The 20,992-nt window shown below is 42.2% G+C and overlaps 2 protein-coding genes across 3 annotated transcripts; one reads left to right on the plus strand and one right to left on the minus strand.

Annotated features, from left to right (window-relative positions):
- Nucleotides 1-4,981: 4,981 nt before the first annotated feature.
- Nucleotides 4,982-19,873, minus strand: ATP23 (ATP23 metallopeptidase and ATP synthase assembly factor homolog). Of its 2 annotated transcripts, XM_037030227.1 has the most exons (7): nt 19,728-19,873; nt 19,472-19,687; nt 16,438-16,483; nt 15,717-15,798; nt 10,868-11,005; nt 8,550-8,633; nt 4,982-5,418 (listed from the first exon to the last, which is right to left on the minus strand). In XM_037030227.1, exons 2-7 carry the CDS (start codon nt 19,650-19,652, stop codon nt 5,215-5,217), a joined length of 735 nt encoding a protein of 244 aa, XP_036886122.1. In that variant the 5' UTR covers nt 19,653-19,687; nt 19,728-19,873; the 3' UTR covers nt 4,982-5,214. The 2 variants fall into 2 exon arrangements, with proteins under 2 accessions (XP_036886122.1, XP_036886121.1); XM_037030226.1 differs by lacking the exons at nt 16,438-16,483; nt 19,472-19,687; nt 19,728-19,873 and adding an exon at nt 15,390-15,568 and having other exon boundaries at nt 15,717-15,804.
- LOC118976023 (60S ribosomal protein L36a-like) lies at nt 9,984-10,425 on the plus strand. Its single transcript, XM_037030293.1, has one exon. The coding sequence runs from the start codon at nt 10,054-10,056 to the stop codon at nt 10,423-10,425; it is 372 nt and encodes a 123-aa protein (XP_036886188.1). The 5' UTR covers nt 9,984-10,053.
- Nucleotides 19,874-20,992: the final 1,119 nt, after the last annotated feature.

The raw sequence follows: 20,992 nt of genomic DNA on the forward strand, positions 1-20,992 counted from the left end.
TAAAAAGTTCAAGTTTGTTGATTTGTTCAAAGAAGCAAATTTTTGTTTTATTGTTTGATTTTCTCCACTTTTTTAAAATTCTGTTTCATTGGTCTCTGCTCAAATCTTTATTATTTCTTTCTTTCTACTAGCTTTGGATTTAGTTTGCTCTCCTTTTTCTAGCTCCTTAAGTTGTAGAGTTAGGTTGCTGATTTCAGATCTTTCTTGTTTCTTAACATAAACATGTAGAGCTATAAATTTCCCCTTTAGCACTGCTTTTGCTATGTCCCATACATTTTGGTATGTGTTTTTATTTTTATTCATCTCTAAGTATTTTCTAATTTTCCTTGTGATTTCTTCTTTGACCCATTGGCTGTTTAAATGTGTTATTTAGCTCTAACCAGTGTGAATCAGAACCAGGTTGGACATCATCCTGCAAAGTGAAAGGTAGTTGGGTTGATTCCCAGGGCACATGCCCAGGTTACGGGTTCAGTCCCCAATCCAGGCATATACGAGAAGCAACCAATCGATGTTTCTCTCCCAAATTGATGTTCCTATCCCTCTCTTACACCCTGCCTTCCCTGTCACTCTAAAAATAAATAAATAAAATCTTTTTAAAACAATGAAAAGTGTTAACTTTCACAAATTTGTGAAGAAATTTTTCAATTTTCCTTCTGTTACTGATTTAACTTCATTCCTTCATGATCAGAGATGTATAATATCTATCTTTTAAATATATTGAGACTTAACTTTTGGCCAAACATATGGTCAATTTGGAAAATGTCCCATGTACACCTGAGAAGAACGAGCATGCTTTTGTTGTTGTCTAGTATTCTGCACATGTCTGTCAGGTCTCATTGGCTTCCTATGTCATTCAAGTCCTCTGTATCCTTAGTTGTCTTCTGTCTAGTTGTTCTATCCATTACTGAGAGTAGGGTAGTGAAGTCTTCAACTATTACCGTGTTGAATAAAATTTCTATTTCTCTCTTCAGTTCTGCCGATTTTTGCTTCATATATTTTGGTGATCTGTTAGTGTACAAATGTTTATAATCACTATATCTTCTTGTTCAATTGAATTTCTATTAATATATGGCTTTGTCTCTTGTAATCTTGATTTAAAGTTTATTTTGTGTAATGTAAATATAGCTACCCCTGCTCTCTTTTGGTTACTATTTACATGGAATACCCTTCTCCATCCTTTCATCTTTAGTCTATTTGTGTCTGCATCTTAAGTGTTTTGTAGACATCCTATAGTTGGATTGCATTGTTTTTCCATTCTGCCGATCTATCTTTTAATTGGAGAGTTTAATTTATTTACATTTGAAGTAATTACTGAAAAGGAGGGATTAACTTTTGGCATTTTGCTATTTTCTTTACATACCTTGCAGATTTTTCTCTCCCATTTCCTGCATTATTCTCTTCTTTTGTATGTAGCTGATTCTTTGTAATGAAACATTTAAATTGCTTTCTCATTTCATTTTGGTAAATTCAATGGCTATTTTCTTTGTGGTACCATGGGGATTATATTTAAGAACCTAAAATTTTAATACTCTATTTTGACTTTATATCAGCATAACTTCTATAACACCTAAAAATTCTGCTTCTTTAAACTTCTATCACCCACCCTTTCAGTTTTTTATTTCATAGAACTATGTATACATTGTATTTCCTAAAACATAAACAAATAGTTCTTTTAAATATATTGGCATCTTAAAATATGTACAAAACAAAATGTGGCATTGCAAACCATTATTTCTCAAATATTCTCTCTGTCCCTTGCTCTCTCTCCCTTCTCCTTCTGGGGCTCTCACAACACAAATGTTCAATTTGATAGTATCCCATGGGTCTTTTAGGCTATTCATTTTTTCTCTTTATTTTTTTAGAGAGAAGGACGGGAAAGAGAGAAAATCATTAATTTGTTGTTCCATTTATTTATGCATTCATTGGTTAATTCTTGTGTGTGCCCTGACTGGGGACCAAACCTTGGTATATATCAGGATGATGCCCACACAACCTGAAGTACTAAGTCAGGGCTGTCCCATTTTCTTTGATTTTTTTTTCTTCTGATCCTCAGACTCAATAGTTTTCATTGTCTTATCTTCAAGTTCACTAATTATTTCTTCTACCTATTCAATTTGCCTTTGAATCCCTAAGTAGATTTTTCATTTGTTATTTTACTTTCTGGCTATAGAATTTCTTTTTGTTTCCCTTTTAAGTCATCTCTCTCTTTGTGGATATTTCCATTTTGTTTATACATCATTTCTTGACTTTCTCTACACCTTACTTTAGTTCTTTCAGCATCCTTAAAACAATTGTTTTCTGTTTGTTTTTTGTTTGTTTGTTTTTTATTTAATTCTTGTTCAAGTACAGTTTTGTCTTATATTCCCAGCCCTGCCCTTCCCCCAGTGCTCCCCACCTCCCTCCCATTTCCGCCCCCCACCTTAGTTGTTGTCCATGTGTCCTTTATACTTGTTCATGTGAGTCCATCTCCTTTTCCCCTGTGATTCTCTTAAAACAATTGTTTAAATTATTTCTCTAGTAGATCCACCATCAACTTTTTTCCAAAGAGTTTGTCCGATTTTTTTTCCTTTGAGGCACACATTCTGTCTATGCCTTGTGTATCCTTTGTATGCCTTATGTGTGTGGTTTTATATGAAAACTGAACATTTGAATCTAATGATGAGGGAACTCTAAAAACCAGATTCTCCCCCTTCCCTAGATTTTGCTGTTATTTGGAGCTTGGGGGATTTTTTGTCCTGTTTGGGGGAGGGGGTTGGGAGTGTTGTTGCTATAGGCTGCCTCTGTGTCAAAGATCCGCCTGAAGTATAAAGTTAAGGTCTTCCTGGCTCTTTTCTGAGCTTGCACTTTTCCCTAGGCACGTATAGCGACTCTAATTTCCCCTGTACATGCCATTGTTTTTTAATGTCCTAGTCTTCAATGCCTGGCTCCCAAAAGGGAAAAGATAAATACTACTAGGAAAAGAAGACATCTGCCCTTTAAACACCCTGTAGGTCACTTCAGCCAGATGAAAAGCAGTTTGCAGAAATGGGAGGTGCAACAATGCCCCCATCTCTCTGTCTGAAGATCTGTGAAAAGCAGCAGCAATCAGCAATCAGCAGATCCCAAATACACAGAGGACAGGTGCTTCTTTGCCCAACCTGGCTCCCACAATCTTTGTACAACCTGCTCTGGGAAAACACGCAGAGCTGCCTGCCACACGGCAGTGTGGAGGATGGGGAGCCGTTGCTGTGCTAAGGGCTGAAATTGATCAAAATTAGCTTCAATAGACCACCTAAGACTCCCCCTGGAAGTTGCAAGCCTTCAACAAGCTCTAGAAGTCCAAAATATTTACATCAGACAGATCCGGCCAGTGCAATTTTGTCTCAGTGGGGAGACAGGTTCCTGTTGTCCCCTATTCCACCATCTTCCCAGAATCCTCGAACCGTGTTTTAATGTTTAATAAGTTCCTAAGCTTGAGTTATCAGCTTATAATTTATATTTAATCAAATTTTAACTTAGTGAAGTTAGCAGGATTCTTTATTTTATCTTTAAACCATTAATTAGCCACCATTACACGCAGGCATTACTGTCTTTTAGTCTGGACACAAGCCAAGAGATGTTTGCAGGGAGAGCTGGAGGATGAATTAACTGTGATGGGAGACAGATAAAACAACCATGTTTTCTGAATTCAAAACTCAGATTAGGGCTTGACAAGAGATTTAAGAATGACTATGTAAAAAATCGTATAAATATATAAAAATTAAGTTCAGTTGCATTATAAATTTAATGCACTGGCCTTTACTTAAAAAAAAACTTTTAAAAGAAAGGAAAAATCTGCCCTGGCTGGCGTAGCTCAGTGGATTGAGCGTGGGCCTGCGAACCAGATGATCACGGTTCGATTCCCAGTCAGGGCACATGCCTGGGTTGCAAACCGGTTCCTTGCAGGCCAACTACCAGCAGGGGATGCACAAAAGGCAACCATACATTGATGTTTCTCTCCCTCTCTCCTTCCCCTCTAAAAATAAATAAATAAATAAAACCTTTAAAAAAATTCAACATTTAGTCTTCCTGATTAAATAATAAATTTTAAAAAAAAAGGAAAAATCTAATCAAGACTGTAACCAGAAATTTAAGCCACACAGACTCTACATATATTTGAAAGAAGAGGAGGAAGTAGGAAAGCACTGATCATTGACTGAATTATTTCCAACTTTCATTCCTTATATGTTTTGATCATAACAATATCACAATAAATGTCCTATAAAGACATCAGTACATTTTTCTTTGAGGCTGATCCTGGCCTGCAGGATCCGTGTGTATTGTGGCTGCTAGAGAACAAATACACACGGACTACAGAAGTCCTGTAGAGAAAAAGGGACAGCATGGCCACTCTGAGAGAGAGAGGGTGAGAGGGCCAGAGGCCCTGGCCCCTGCCTGGTCAAGCTTTTATTGCTTTTCTGAGTACTCTACATGGAGGATAGTCCTCATTTACTATGCACAGGATCGCTGCAGGTGATTACCTTTTACAGATAACAAAGGAAAGAATGTTGCTAATTACTTCAAAGTGAAGGGTGTTGCAGACCAAGGGGAAAAGTGGTTGAACTGGTCACACTCCATACTTGGGAAGTTTAGCACAGACTTTAGGTACATACAGTAATCACTTTTTGCCTCAATTCAGGATAAGGGAGTTTTAGCAAAAGCAAGTCTCACAGCAGTCTAGGTATAATGCAGGCCTGATTTCCCACAGGAAAACCTGTCCGTGGGCGTGGTCCTGTGTGCCATTCACTCCCCACTGGTTTTCCACCTGGAGGCTGAGCTACATTCCCATGCCATGGGAAGCAGTTCCCTACATCTTTACACTTAATGTAAATAAATACCAACAGTGGTCACCTATCAACATCATACAACAATACCGCTTCACAGGTTTCTTAATCAAATATAAAAAAATATGTAATAAAAAATAAAATCACAATAGTGAAAAACACAAGTACAACATAGAAAATACAAAAATGTAATTTTATTTGCCTTACATACCAAATGCTAAACTATACATTTTGCCTTGGAGTTTAAGGCAGTTTCATTTTTCACCACTTACTTTTCTGATCATATGCTAGAATCAGCATCTTTTGTTTTACCTGCATTTAATTTATTGTTTATATTTCATACATTTGTGCATTTAAGAACCACATTTTCTCCATGATCACTGAAGCTCTGTAGCATAAAATGTCATTGTCTTCATATATTTGAGTAATACCGATCACGGTTTTGAAAGTCTCTATGAGCATATTTTGCATAAGTCTTGTTATGTGGGATCCTTCCAAAAGGTTCATGGTCATTGAAACAAGATTCAAAAACTTCATCAACAGCCTTTTCAGCTACTTCTTTGCTGATATTCCTAACAGCCAGGATAGAAAGGATGGCTCTGTCTCTCACACAAGTCTAAGGGGGAAAAAAGTATGCACCCTTAATCTTATATGAAAATGTAATCATGAAATAATAACATTGTATATAGTGTCTGAACCATAATCAAACCTTGGTTTCCTATTATTTCATTCAGTCATTCCAAAGAAGAAACATAACTATTAAATTATGGAATGTATTTTTTTAAGATTTTATTCATTTATCTTTAGGGGGAAAGGGAAGGAGAGAAGGAGAGAAATATCAATGTGTGGTTGTCTCTCGTGGACCCCCTGCTGGGAACTGGCCTGCTATCCAGGCATGTGCCCTGACTGGGAATTAAACCAGGATCGTGTGGTTCGCAGGCCCATGCTCAATCCACTGAGCTATACCAGCCAGGGCTTATGGAACATATTTTAAAACAGAACTAAATTCTATTTGGCTTAATATTTGTATTCTTGACTTCCAGTCAAAATGGCAGCATAGATAAACATGGCTTGCCTCTGCATACAACTACATCAAAATTACAACTAAATTATAGAACCATCACTCAGAACCATCAAAATCAAGTTGAATGGAAATCTGACAACTACAGAATTAAAGAAACCACATCCATCCAGACAGCTGGGAGGAGAAGACACACAGTCTTCTAGTCTCACATCCATGTGTGATGGATTAAAATTAGGGAGGAAAATCTTAGAACTGAGGAGTCCCAGCCCCAAACCAGGGCCCCCAGCTCAGGGTTCCAGAGCAGGAAGATAAGTCCCCACATCTCTGGCTGCACAAACAGCAGAGATTGAATAAGAGGAAGAAACAGCTAAGGTCCCAAGCAATCCCCCTTACACAACTCACACATGGTCTTACTCAGATTCATGTGCCCTCTGAGCTTCAGCACCAGGGTAGCAGCTTGAAAGGCACCAGTGGCACACAGGAACTGAGGTGTCTGGCAACAAGGCAAAAGCTAGGGGACAGCTTTCTCCCAGACAGAAAGGCGGGAAGTGGCCATTGTCCCTTTTCTGAACCTTCCCCCTACAGAGCCACAGAACTGGAAGTCTAATGCATTTCTGAGATTCCATCAACCTGGCTAACACTGTTTGCCCCGCCCAGGAGATCCCCTGACACTCCAAGGCACCTTAGAGCGGTTACCAGTGGTTTTTTCATATGAATGGCTGGTCCTGGCTCATGCTGCACAACTTCCTGAATCCTTTCAAACAAACAACAACCCCTGTACCTCTTGCTAAGTGTCCCCAGGCATGGTGCTAGCAGCAGCCAGCCTAGATTCACAGCTTGGCTTCACCTGAGAATCTCCCAGCCCAGCGCAGTAGCCGCCATCTCAAATTGCTTTACAGCTCAGGCAGAGTGGCACTAGGCAAAACACAGATGAGGGGTGACCTTGGCCTGCACCACTGGGGAAACCCCAGGGCCTGCACACCCAGTGGACAGCTACAGCCCACGTCAGAGTACCACCACCCTGCTCCTGCAAAGCTGACCCTCCATGTAGGGCAGAGGTTGGTGGTCAGTGGTCACAGCCAGTCCTTGCAGCTGACTGACCTGGGTAAACACCTCCTATTGACCTGCCAACAGCAACCAAGGCTCAACTACAAGAGGAGGGTGTACTCAGCCCACATGAAGGGTGCACCTCAAGTACTCAGCTTGGATGATAGAAGAGGCTGTGCCACTGGACCCTACAGGACATCTTCTACATTAGGCCACACTACCAAGACAGGGAGTCAAAGCAGCTCTACCTAAGACATAAAAACAAACACAGGGAGGCTGCTAAAACAAGAAGACAAAGGAACATGAACCAAGTGAAAGAACAGATCAAAACTAAAGAAAAAGACTAAATGAAATGGAGATAAGTAATCTATCAGATCCAGAATTCAAAACACTGGTTATAAGGATGCTCAAGGAACTTAGTGAGGCCCTTGACAGCATAAAAAAGACAGAGTCAGAAATGAAAGAGACACTAATTAAAATAAAGAACGATTTACAAGGAAACAACAGTACAGTGGATGAAGCCAAGAATCAAATCCATGATTTGGAACATAAGCAATCAAAAAACAACCAATCAGAACAATAAGGAAAAGAATAAATAAATAAAAAAACAAGGACAGTGTGAGAAGCCTGTGGGAGAGCTTTAAGTGTTACAACATTTGCATCATAGAGGCACCAGAAGGAGGGGAGAAAGAGCAAGAAATTGGAAATCTATTTGAAAAAACAGTGAAAGAAAACTTCGCTAATTTGGTGAAGGAAATAGACATGCAAGTCCTGGATGCACAGAGAATCCCAAACAAGATGGATGCAAACAGGCCCACTCCAAGAAACATCATAATTAAAATGCCAAAGGTTAAGATAAAGAGAGAATCTTAAAAGCAGCAAGAGAAAAGCAGTTGGTTACCTACAGGGGAGTTCTCGTAATACTGTGAGCTGATTTCTCAAAAGAAACTGCAGGTTAGAGGGATTGGCAAGAAATATTCAAAGTCATGAGAAGTAGTGACCTACAGCCATGATTGCTATACCCAGCAAAGCTATCATTTAGAATCAAAGGGCCCTTAAAGAGCTTCCCAGGCAAGAAAAAACTAAAGGGGTTCATTATCACCAAACCATTATTACATAAAATGTTAAAGGGACTTATTTAAGAAAAAGAAGAAGGTCAAAACTGTGAACAAAAAAATGGCAAAAATATATATCTATCAACAATTGAATCTAAAAGACAAACTAAGCAAACAAAAAAGAACAGAGACGATCATGGATGCAGAGAACATTTTGATGATTGCCAGATGGGAGGTGGGTGTGGGGGGCGCTGTGAAGAGGTGAGAGGATGAAGAAATACAAATAGGTAGTTACAGAATAGCCATGGGGATGTAAAGTACAGTGTAGGAAATAAAGTAGCTAAAGAAGTTTTATACAGGACATATGGACATGAACAATGGTGTGCGGATTGCCAGAGGGAGTGAGGGTGCTGGGTGGAGGGGGAAAAGGGCGGAATAACTCTAATAGTATAATCAATAAAATATAATTTAAAAAATAATAAAAACACAAAAAATAATTTGTATTCTTTTCATATGAGTAGTTCTTTCAATTTTCAAATACTAAATGTACTTCTCATTTCTTTATTCATTATTTCCACTCTTAACACTCTTGAAGGTAAGTAATTTCATGTTAGTTTTTACCTGATGGTGTTGTTTCAGTCCAAAATGCAACCTGAATATTTCATTTACAAGAGAGCAGTCTCCACTAAGGTTAGCAGCCCGAACCTATCACAAAGATAGAAGGCAAATGAAAGGAAAGTAAGTGCTCACGCTCTATAATTTTATATCAACCAACTTTTTAAAAAGATTATAAAATTAGTATGTCTTTCTGAGATCAGAGTAACTATAAGACTCTTTTTTAAAGAATATTTTAAACTCTATCGCCTCCCACGAGAGCAAATATCCACGAGCTGCATCAGACAGTGCCAAAGGCACTGGGCTGGGTTTGCATTACAACCTGAACAGGACATATTTTTTAATTTAACACATTTTTAAATTTTTTTTAAGATTTTATTTATTTATCTTTAGAGGGGAAAGGAAGGAGAGAAAGAGAGAACCATCAATGTATGGTTGCCTCTCATGAGTCCCCTGCTGAGAACCGACCTGCAACCCAGGCATGTGCCCTGACTAGGAATCGAACTGCAATGATGTGGTTTACAGGCCCATGCTCAATCCACTGAGCTACACCAGCCAGGGCAAATTTATCACATTTTTAAAGTAAAAAGCAGCTTCAGTAGATGAAAAAATCTTGGGAACTACCCGCATATATTCTACTGTTAACCTGGCCACATTTTTGCTAACTCATTGCAAACAGAATGACTCACTTTGTATTACTTCACAATAATGTGGCCTTATTCCTCTGAAGAGCTCAAGGCATGTACCCACTACAGCTAACAGGCATTAATCCTCATAACACCCAAGAGAGAGACCTATTTAAAAACTTGGGACTCAATCCACTCTCCAAATAATATGAGTTATAATTACATGTAGTGGGGTCGCTTATTAATTTCAAGGGAAGGAGAAAATAATCTAAGTTACAAAGTATAAGCTTGAAATTTATGAGTTTTTTTAACATCTCAGCACATTGTACTCTTTAATGAAATGCAAGTATGAAATAATTAGGTCTCTCTAGAAGCATATTTATATTTATATTCTTAAGAGCAATCCAAAGTGCTCAATAATAAATATCTTCTTATGTTGTATTTTTAGACTAAATGTTTGCAGGAGTGCCCAACTTTTTGGCGTCTCTGGGCCACACCAGAAGAAAAAGAGTTGTCTTGGGCCACCCATTAAATACACAAATACTAATGAAAGCTGATGAGTAAAAAAAAGTTTTAAGTAAATTTACAATTTTGTGTTGGGCCGCATTCTTTGCCATTCTGGGACACGTGTGGCCCGCGGGCCACAGGTCAGACACCCCTGCCAGGGCAAGAAAGGAGCTTCACCTACGGAGGGCAGTACAGAAAACCAGCTAAGAACCTGGTTGTAATCCTGCCTCTCCCACTCACTAACCTGTTCAACCTGAACAGATGCGTCACTTTCCACAGATACAAAATAAGGATAATAGCAGTCACTTCCATGGGTGGTTGTGAGGATCACACAAGAATCCACAAACACTTTCTGTGCTGGTAGTGCTTTCGCAAACATGGCGAACGTTCTTAAAACCCACCAGACTTCCCGTAAGAAGTGTGGCAAGCATCTACCCCACAAAGTAACAGTACAGAAGGCAAGGGTTCTCTGGAGGTGCAGGAACAAGCGGCCTTATGACAGGAGGCAGAGTGGCTGTGGTGGGCAGACCGAGTCGATTTTCCACAAAAAGGCTACAGCTACAAAGAAGGTTGTGCGGAGGCTCAAATGCATTAAGCCCAACTACACATCCAAGAGAATGCTGGCCATGAAGAGATGTGAGCATTCTGAACTGGGAGGAGCTAAGAAGAGAAAAAGCCAAGTGATCCAGTTTTCAGCTTCACACTTTGTTTTATTACGAAGACAAATCTTGGGAATATGTTCACTTTAAAAAATCCACAAATAGAACAGTGCCATGCAGCCCTCCGCGAATGTTAACTATCCTTATTTTTTTATATTATAGTTTATTCTGTCAGAAGCAGTTTATCCTAGGCTGTGGGTTTGATCCCCAGTAAGAGTACACATGGGAAACAACTGATTGACCTTTCTCTCTCACATCGATGTTTCTCTACCCCCTCCCTTCCTCTCTCTCTAAAATCAATAAACATACCCTCAATAAGGATTAATAAATAATAATAATAAATAGATAAAATATCTCTTGTATCTCAAAACTTGTATTCAATAGTTAGAAACAGAAATTCAGGACTAAAATGGAACTATAACATTAAGAAAAATAATATATTTAAATAGTAATTTAGACTTGAATAAATGGTTTAAGCACAGTGTTCTATAAGAACAAAAACAAAAACAATCTCTTCTACAGTAGAACTCACCTCTGAGCAGGCCAAGTGTCTGACATTGGTGAACCAGTCGACGTGAGCACGACAGTGGTCAAACGCATGAATGAGTTCGTGGGTGACCACTCTGTTCATGTGGGCCTGACTGCGGATGTTATTCTGGCACAAAACAATCTAGGACGCGCCAAAATAAGAAAAGTTTGGTTACATCTAAAATCCACTCTCATTTAATGGCTTCTACCCTTTCTCTTGCATGAGAGGGACTTACCTGCTTGTATTCCCTCTACCCACCTTTCTCCACTGACCCCACACCTACCTGTCCATCAAGGCCCAGTCTTAACTACATGTTCCATTAAGCCTTCCCAATGACTAACTTGTCCCTTCTCTTCTCTCGGGACTATAATAGCACTTAGATTAAGGACACTAATTCACCTACTGTCCTCAACGGACTATCAGTGTGTCTTGAACTCCAAGGCACTGCATTTACAGCGTGGACTTTGGAATGAAGCAGGCAGATTCAAATTCTAGCCCCATTCCTCACTAACTGGTGACCTGGGACAAATTTCTTAATCTCCCTGTGCCTCAGTCTCCTCAACTAAGGAGATAAAAAAGGAGATAATTATTGTACCTACCTCATAAAGCTGTGAGAATTAAATGAGACTATATGTGAAATGCCTCTTACCAAGTTTTTGAGTGAACAATGAATCAACAATGAATGACCACTACTGTTCCACTCTGCTAGAATTGCCAGGAAAAATCCTCAGAAAGACCTTCAGAAAGAAGTGCAAGAAACCAACAGCCCACTGAGTAGGACCCTCTCAAGAATAATAAAGATGTGAGGGATCCTCGTAATAACAGTTACAATTTAGTGTGTACTTCCTACGTGCCAGCACTGGGACACACTCACATACCTGATATTTCATATACATTCATTCAACATCCATTTACTCAAATTACACTTATTGAGACCTATTAGATTTATCACCTACTAACAGAGGTAAAAGTTAATGCCAAAATGAGTAAATACATGCAATGACAGATGTCATGAAGCAAACCCCAGGTTGTCAAAAGTACGAGAATGCCTGATCTAGTCTGGAGGTCTGGGAAAGGCTTTTCTGCAGAAGGAGTGTTTAAACTGGGATCTGATAGATGAATGGGAGTTAAATTTGAGGAATGGGGAAGGGAGCACGCCAGACAGAGAGAACAACCTATGCAAAGGGCCGACAGAGAAAAGCGAGTTAGCAAACAAGCAACCAGAAGCGCCAGGGGAAGACACCATGGGAAGAAAGTGGCTGGCGCTGCCTGCTCTGGTCAAACGCACACGCAGCATATGACCCAGCAACTCCCCTCCCAGGCATAGACCTTGGAGTAACTTTTACATGTGTGCACCAGGAAAAAAGTTCTAAAATATTTTAGAACTAAAAGTTCTAAAATATTTCACAGCAGCACTGTCCAAAATAACGAAGGTGGAAAGAACCGATATCAGGTAGGGTAAACTGCAGTGCAGACATGCAATGGAGTACTATCCCACATGACACTAAATTTAACCAGAGGTACACACAGTAACACGGAAGAATCTCAATGTTGAACAAAAGAAATGTTACAGAATATTATATACCACATGATTTCGTAAAACTACAAATTATTACCTATAACTCAAAGTATTCCGTGAATAAACCTTAAGAGCAGACAACCAAATAGCACACTGTTGGGCTGTATGCATAGATGGTGAAGTCGTTCAGAAGGCAGAGAACATGGTCACAAAAGTCAGAATAAGGAAGCAGAGGTAACATGGTCCCAGAGGGGCACAAGGCTTCCCAGGGCCTGGCAACACGCTGGCTCTCACATCTGGGCGGCAGCACACAGGTGTTCACTCTTTATTATGACCGATAGTATGCATACATTTTTTTACTTTCTGTATAAATGAGATACTTCACAATACAAATTTTAATGTTAAAAAATCAAAAAGAGAGTGCTCACTGTGTTCAAAACTGCTGAGAAGTAACATGAGGGTCCAAAATGTCCGATTTAACTCCAAGGTGGAGGGGTGGGCAGTGAATTTACCAAGACCCACGTTGAGAGCTGTAGGTACTGTGATTACCAATTTACAAATGAGGAGCCTGAGAATAAGGCAAATAACTTGCCCAAGCCCCACAGCTAATGAGCAGGGGAACTAGGATTTGAACTCAAGTCTGTCTGACTCCAAAGCCCAGACCCCTCACCCCCGTGCTACACTGCTTTTTCCCATGATTACTGTGAAACAGCTACAAATAGCCAAAATACATATAAAATTCTCCATCAGGAAGCAATTTAGTGCAGTTAGATGTGGGTTATATTCAAAGAAACAGTATACTTACGACACCTTCACCTACCCTCATCACATGACATAATCTACCACCTCCGAGATTCTCTCAAAACCCTCTAATGGTGTAAAACTAATAACATGTATTGAATGCTACTATGCTTACTATGATAAGCACTCTATAAGAAATGTCTCATTTAGATGACTTCCGCCAAGATGGAGGCATAGGTGGAAACACTGTGCCTTCTCCCACAACCAAGTTTGACTACAACAAAAGTTTTGGAGAACTAGAACACACCCAAAGACCAGAACACGGAATTATACGGAAGTCCGACAGCTACGAACCGTTCAACAGGGATGGTAAGAGAGGCGGAACCAGCAGCGGAGCTGGGTCGGGCAGGACAGATCCCCCGACCTAAGCGCTAGGCGCGCAGGCAGCTCAAAGCCAGTCGGGGTGCGGGGCAGACTGACCAAGGTCGCATATTCGCACGCAGTGAGACGGACCATGCAGGCCCCAGGGGGCGAACCCAGTGGTGGAGGGCTGACAGAGGTGGCACACTCGCGTGCAGTGGAACGAAACGCATGGGCCTGGTGACAGTGGTGGCTGCGGTGCCGGTGGGGGTCGAGGCAGCAGGCGGCAGAGGGAAGCCATTGTACCTCTTTGACCCCGCCCCCACATACAACGTCAAAACCCAGCGACTGAGTTGCCCTGCTCTGGTGAACACCTAGGACTCCAATCCTGCTACTTAACAGGCACGAACAGCCCAAAAGATGGCACAAGAGGAACTCAAAGTCCCAGAGCCAATAACTCTAAGCGACCAACAGATTGCCAGCCTCTCAGAAGCCCAATTTAAGACACTATTTATCAGGATGCTCACAGAATTGGTAGAGTACAGTCACAAATTAGAGGAACATATGAAGGCTAAACTAATTGAAATGAAGGGAGATGTCCAGGAAACCAATAGCGATGGAAAGGAAACTGGGACTCAAATCAATGGAATGGACCAGAAGGAAGAACGAAACATCCGACCAGAAAGGAATGAAGAAATGAGAATTCAAAAAAATGAGGAGAGGCTTAGGAACCTCCAGGACATCTTTAAACGTTCCAACATCCGAATTATAGGGGTACCAGAAGGGGGAAAGAAACAGCCACGAGTGGAAAACTTATTTGAACAAATAATAAAGGAGAACTTCCCCAGTCTGGCAAAGGAAATAGACTTCCAGGAAATCCAGGAAGCTCAGAGAGTGCCAAAGAAGTTGGACCCAAGAAGGAACACACCAAGGCACATCATAATTACATTAGCCAAGACCAAAATGAAGGAGAGAATCCTAGAAGCAGCAAGGGATAAGGGGACAGTCACCTACAAAGGAGTACCCATCAGACTGTCAGCGGATTTCTCAAAAGAGACCTTACAGGCAAGAAGGGGCTGGAAAGAAGTATTCCAAGTCATGAAATCCAAAGACCTACAGCCAAGATTGCTTTATCCAGCAAAACTTTCATTTAGAATGGAAGGACAGATAAAGTGCTTCTCAGATAAGGTCAAGTTCAAGGAGTTCATCATCACCAAGCCCTTATTATATGAAATGCTAAAGGGACTTATATAAGAAAAAGATGATGAATAATATTAACAGTGAAAGGACAGCAAACACACAGGTATTAACAACCACACCTAAAACAAAAGCAAACCAAGAGGACAGCTAGATCAGGAGTGGAACCATAGAAATGAAGAACACATGGAGGGTTAGCAACAGGGGGGTGGGAGGAGGAGAAGTGGGGGGAAGGCACAGAAAATAGCATAGATGGTAGGTAGAAAATAGATAGGGGGGAGGGCGAGAATAGTGGGGGAAATATAGAATCCAAAGAACTTGAGACACGTGGTTATAAACTAAGGGGGGGAGAATGGTGGGGGAGGGAGTGTGCGGGTGGAGGGGAATGAAGGGGGGAATAGAACAACTGTAATGGTATAATCAATAAAATATATTTAAAAAAAGAAGAAATGTCTCATTTAATTCTCCTAACTATTCTATAAGGTAGTTACAATTATTACCCATATTTTACAGATGAGAACTCTCACTCCACTAACCAAAAATTTTCAAAGGTATATATCACTTCTCATCACGTACAGGTGAAACTCTAGCTTAGCCGTCGAAGCCTCCCACCACATGGCTTACCCTTCTTTCCAACCCTATTTCCCCTATTTGCCATGCATTCCTGTCCTCCAGTAAATGAGACAACATGCCATTCCCCAAATTTACCTGGTTCTTTCCCAGCATGCCACCTCTGCTCATGCTTCCCTGTTTGGGCAATAGTCTTTGTCTTCCTCGCCCTAAAGAGGATTTATATCCTCTGGCTGAATCTGTTGGCATCTTTCAGTCAATCACATCACTGTCCCATGGTAGCAACCACGCCCACCCGTGTTCATCTTTTATCTCCCCTGTAAAGGTGGAAGTGCCTTAAGGGCAAGAACCATGACCAATTCATTTTTACAATCCCACACACACAGAGTCTAGCTAACAGAATCCCCAACATGCAGAAGGTCCTCAGCAAACATCAGGAGAACTGAAGGAAAGAAAAATGCCTACCTGAGACACTGAAGCATCAAAACCACCACTGACATTTCCATTACAATCTTCGCAGGAAAAGTGTCTTTCTCTGTTAACAGCACTGAAAGGCAAGAGTAAATTAGAGACAAGTACAGGAGCCCCGTGCATGTGGCACAGAGAAATAGCCCCCGGGGCTGGGAGACCTGCATCAAATCCCCTCCACCACTAACACACACGAAACACTGGGAAAGCAACGTAAAATTGTCTCTAAAATCCATCCGAGTTTAAATCCTATGAACTCTATGACTGCATAAAGCTTTTGGTCAACTAATTAAAACCACAGCAGAAGTATGATGGCATTCCTGTCCTTGGGCCACCATGGTGAGTGGGCCTCAGTAGTCACGTCCTCTAATCCCCTCAAAGCTAAACAACGCCTGAACAGTTCCTACATAACAGGCTGAGGCTTCTTCTCCATCAAGGACAATGATGAAGCTGGCAGAGTGGAAAAGCCAGTTTAGTAGCTACTTACAGAAGGATTTTCAGTATTGTCTTTACTAAATAACCAAGGTGAATGGTAGGGCCAGAGACTCAGACTTAGAGCAGATGTCTGAGAAGAATAAGGCTCGTCTGCAGAGAAGCAGCCAATCACTACCACCTACCAGGGATTTGTGGCCCACAGTGAAATATAAGTAGTTCCAGTCTGGGGGGATGGTGTTTTTAGCAGCCAGATGCAGAGCAGACTTTAAAAAGATGTACTTACCAACCTGAGTGCTTCATGGCATCCAGTAGAAGTTTGACATATGGATCTAAAAAAGATAGTGATTCAATTACATATGCTAATTGAAAAATGGCCAATTAAATCATCCAAATAGCAGTATATTATCAAAAAGCAATTCACAAATCTTAATGAAGTAACACTGTATTAAAATTAATTAAAAAGAGCCCTGGCTGGTGTAGCTCAGTGGATTGAGCTTGGGCCTGAGAACCACATGATCTCAGTTCCATTCCCAGTCAAGGCACATGCCTGGGTTGCAGGCTAGTTATGGTTTCCCAGCAGGGGACGCACGAGAGGCAACCATACATTGATATTTCTCTCTCTCTCTCTCTCCTTCCCTTCCCCTCTAAGAAAAATCAATAAAATCTTTAAAAATAATAAAATAAAATAAAATTGATTAAAAAGAAAAGACAAGCTTAAATTAACATGAAGGCAAGTCTTTAATGAGATGAAACACTGATACAAATACCTCAGTGGGCACTACCACACACCTTAGACAATACCAAGTATGTCTTTTAAAGGCCATTTTTAGTTAAATGACCAAAGACTGAGGGAACGTGGGCCATCTCCGTAGACAGGAACAGCAGCACAGTGCCCAGATTTAGAGGCAGGCAGTCAGTAGCCCTGTGCTATCTGCCCGGGTCAGACCACACTGGTAACATAGTGTCCCATTCTGAGCTCCACACTGTACACGGGACCTGCCCACTGCAGCTCTTCCACAAGGGAAAGCAATTAGAATGGTATAGGTCCACATTCAGTAAGTAGCAAGAAAGAATTTGTGGATTTGGAAAAAAGAAAGAAGACTTAACTAGGACCACAATAGCTTCAAGTATTTGAAGGGATGACCATGTGGGAATAGATTCAGTCAATATTTAAGAGGGCAGACCACAGACCAATGGGTAGAAGTCACAGGTGCAGATTTCAACTCAGTATAAGAAAGGGTTTTCCCAACAATTAGAGTTTTTGATACAATAGACCAGCAGCCTCAAAGAATGAATAACCTGTCCCAACAGAGGTCTGTAGATACATGCTCTGGGCAGCTCAAAAAAAAAACAGGAGAGTAAAAGGAAAGTAGTAATTGGGATAATAAATTTAGGTTACATTACTGCTTTCCTGGCCTGTCCCCTCATAAGAGTGTGAACAGTAAAATAATTATCATTAATGATAAGTATTATTTGCTGTATATCAGGTGTCTGGCACCATATCAAGTACACTATTACTCAAGAAACTAGGAGACTTTTACACAGTTGAAATATATTCAAAAACCTATAGTCCCCTTACTGAAAAAAATTGCAGGGATCACAGTGGTTTTTGTGCTTCAAAAAGGATCTGCAGTGTTTTAGAATCAATGTGCTTTGAAGAAAAAAGAAAGGTCTTCCATAATGAAAGAAAGGTTTCTCCCATCACACCTCCCTCAGGTATAGAATTTCAAAGCTGCTGGCTAATGCTTTAATACCACCAACAGGTTTTTCCCAGTTGAACTCCCTGGAAGGTTGAGCCCTGTTCATTCCTACTGGGGCTCATATTCAGCACCTCACATCCTATCTCAACTTTTTCCTTCACTGCTTGGCTCTTCCACTGCAAGAACGGCTACCCTTTATTCAACTCCCGATACGATGACATTTTACATTCATAAATTCTATTCCTCAAAACTCTAAGAGGTATTTTTAACTAACTTCTCCCCCCTACACCTTTGTTTTTTGCAGATAGGAACAGAGGGGATCTGAGAGGTAAATCAATCACTCTTCCATACCTAACAGGGAGAGGGAGCGGAATTTGAACCAATGTCTAACTCTGCCTCCCATGTTCTTTCCACTGTTTTCCACTGAAACATCTTAAAGGCAAAGATGGGCTTTACTCCTCTTATTGTTTTTCTCACACCAGAACCTAGGAGGTATTCAGTAGATATTGTAAATACGTCATCATTCCCCCTACTTCCCTTCTTCCTCCCACCTCCCTCGATTCCCTACATGCAGGTAATCTCAAGAAAGTCAGAAAATCTGTGGGTGGTTGAGTTGTTGTTTTGTTTTGTTTTTAATTGATTTTCGAGGGAGGAAGGGGGGAACGAGTGACAGACAGACATCAATTTGTTGTCCCACTGCTTTATGCATTCATTGATCGATTCTTACAGGTGCCCCGACCAGAGATCTAACCCACAATCTTACCATACCAGGAGGATGCTCTAACCAACCAAGCTAACCCGCCAGGGCCAGGTTGTTGATTTTTGAACTGTGACTGGCCAACTATGAAAGAGCAACCTTGCTTGGCTGTTGGACAAGTACATTTAAGACTTTTGAGTTCTAAATGCGTCCGAAGTAAAATTAGGAAGTCTATGTCAACGTAAGAAAGTCAACACATCTCTAGTGCAACGACCCTGGGAACAGAGAAATTGATGGGCAGGCAGTTGTGCTACCTGCTTATTGAACGCACAGCAGTGGCTCTTAACCCTTGTAAGGCCTTGGGCCTCTTGAGGATATGATGAAGCTAAAAACTCTATACCCAAAAAACTGCATTTCGTGCAAACGCACACGATTTCACCGTCCGTTTCAGGGGGGTTCTACACTCTGAAGCCCACCCACGTAGGAAGGCTAAGGCCCCCTTCCAACGAAGGGCCGGTTTGTGAAAGTGTCACTTTTACACTGCCAACAGGATGTCTTCACTAACGTGGCTCTTCAAAACTCTGCTTCGCCCAGATTCTGAAGTTCCCATATCGCTGCAGATCTTACATAAGAAATCAGATTCTCTGTCAGACCAGCGAGTGAGACAGAATCGGGCGAACTCCCAGTCCGACTCCCTGTTCACTGCACAGGAGCAGAAGTGCGGAGAGGGGCCTCGGCTCCTCTTCCCGGAAGGAAACTGAGGCCCGGACCCCCACTCCCGCCCCCTGCTGGCGAATCTGCCTCGCCTCTGCGCTGAGGGGACTAAACCCGGGCCCCCAGAAAAAGTGGCGCCCAGGCCCCTCCCTGCACGCCGGGTTCAGACGTCACCCGCCGACCCCAGCCTCGGGATCAGCTCCTACTTGTCTGCAGGGTCTTCAGAAGCATGAGCTGGCAGCTCTGGTTGTTAGTGGAGAAGCTGGAGAGGAAGCCCTGCTGGGGCTTCCCCTGAGCCAGCCGCTCCGGGAACGCTTGGCACGCGACGTGCGGCCGCCGCTCTCCCGCCGCGGCGCCCGGCCCATGCCCGTCCGGAGCTTCTGCCATGCCATCCGCGGACCTCGCCGGCGCTTCCTCCCGGGTGAGGGGAGGAAAGGCGTCCACCCACTGCTTCCTCCCGACGTGAGTCCAGACAGGTAACCACCCTCCCGCCAAGTCTACGGTCCAGGCCCTCCCTCCGCGTGGCCGAACTGACGGGGGCTGGGCGACTGTCACTGGGCGGGGCCGAAGAGTTTGGGCCCCAGGGGCTCCTCCGCCCTGCCAGGGACGCCTGGGCGGGGCGAGAGGTACGGGGAGGGGAGGGGCGACGGGGAGGGGCGGGGCGAAGAGCCGGGGAGGGGAGGGGCGAAGGGCGGGGCGAAAGAAGCCGCGAGAGATGGCGCGAGCTGGTGGGAGGAGCTAGGATGGGCGTCGGCGCTGGAAGACTGTTCGGCGGCTGCTGTGGATTTCGCTATGTCTCCTCAGGGTCATTGCGGGTCGGTCCTGGTAAGCGCCGCAGCGCCGCCTCCGCGTGGAAACCTCGTAGCCAGTGTTGGCCACTCCGTCTCCTTCTCCCTCTGAAGGTTTCTGTGGTCCTCCTACATCCTGTCCTTTCCACCGGCAGGCTATTGCAGTCTGTCCCACCTCCCCCCTGACGCCCCAAGCCTTATTGAAAGCAGTGTTTTTCAGAAGCGCTTCAAAGCGGCAATTATAACGACTGGTCACATCAAAATCTTCATACCTTAGTATCCAACTACTTTTTTCCTGCTTCAGCTGGGCGGGTTCACCTGACTCTACTGTCTTGCCCCATCAAATCTGATAACGACATAACCTGATAACTACTACTTCCAAGCCTCAACTCACACTCTGCCATCGTTAAACTCCTTTCCGCGGTCCTTATCCAGATCCTGATCAAATCTACCAGCTCCACAGGGCATTCCCAGATACCATAACCAAAATTAATCTCTCCTGACCTTCCGATGGACAAAGAATTTTCGTACCTGTTTCGGCTTTCGTCACACTTGTTGGGTTTTAACTTATGTGAGTTTCTCTTTTAACACGAAATTATTCAGTTCAGCTCACACAGTTATTCAGCATCTACTATGATGAATGGGGTATGGTGACAAAAACAGAATAACAGAATTGCTGAGGTTGAAGAGGATCGTGTACATGGTTCATGTGAGAAATGTACCTAAATAATAAAGGCAGTGAGTGTCTTTATGTGTCACAGATGCTTAATATCTAAATTGGATGGGATGCTAGGATTATTAATTCATTCGAAACACTATGAACACCCATTAAACGTTAGTGTGTTTAGTATGGAAAACTCAAGGAAGGCTGGAGAGAGAATATCGCCTGAAATGGACCATAGCCTATAAACAATGGAAGTACTATTTGAAATATCATTC

The sequence above is a fragment of the Sturnira hondurensis genome, unplaced genomic scaffold (genome assembly GCF_014824575.4).
Source record: "Sturnira hondurensis isolate 20B ecotype Veracruz unplaced genomic scaffold, ASM1482457v3 Scaffold0020601, whole genome shotgun sequence".
In the NCBI taxonomy this organism is placed as follows: domain Eukaryota; kingdom Metazoa; phylum Chordata; class Mammalia; order Chiroptera; family Phyllostomidae; genus Sturnira; species Sturnira hondurensis.

What these genes read in the sequence shown, in the direction of transcription:
- LOC118976023 (XM_037030293.1), top strand. Translation starts at nt 10,054, where the DNA reads ATGGCGAACGTTCTTAAAACCCACCAGACTTCCCGTAAGAAGTGTGGC.
- ATP23 (XM_037030227.1), bottom strand. Translation starts at nt 19,652, where the DNA reads ATGGCAGAAGCTCCGGACGGGCATGGGCCGGGCGCCGCGGCGGGAGAG. An exon ending in TCTGAAGACCCTGCAGACAA is followed by an intron (nt 16,484 to 19,471) that starts GTAGGAGCTGAT and finishes TATCTTTTTTAG; the next exon opens with ATCCATATGTCAAACTTCTA. An exon ending in GACTGAAACAACACCATCAG is followed by an intron (nt 5,419 to 8,549) that starts GTAAAAACTAAC and finishes TTTCCCCCTTAG; the next exon opens with ACTTGTGTGAGAGACAGAGC.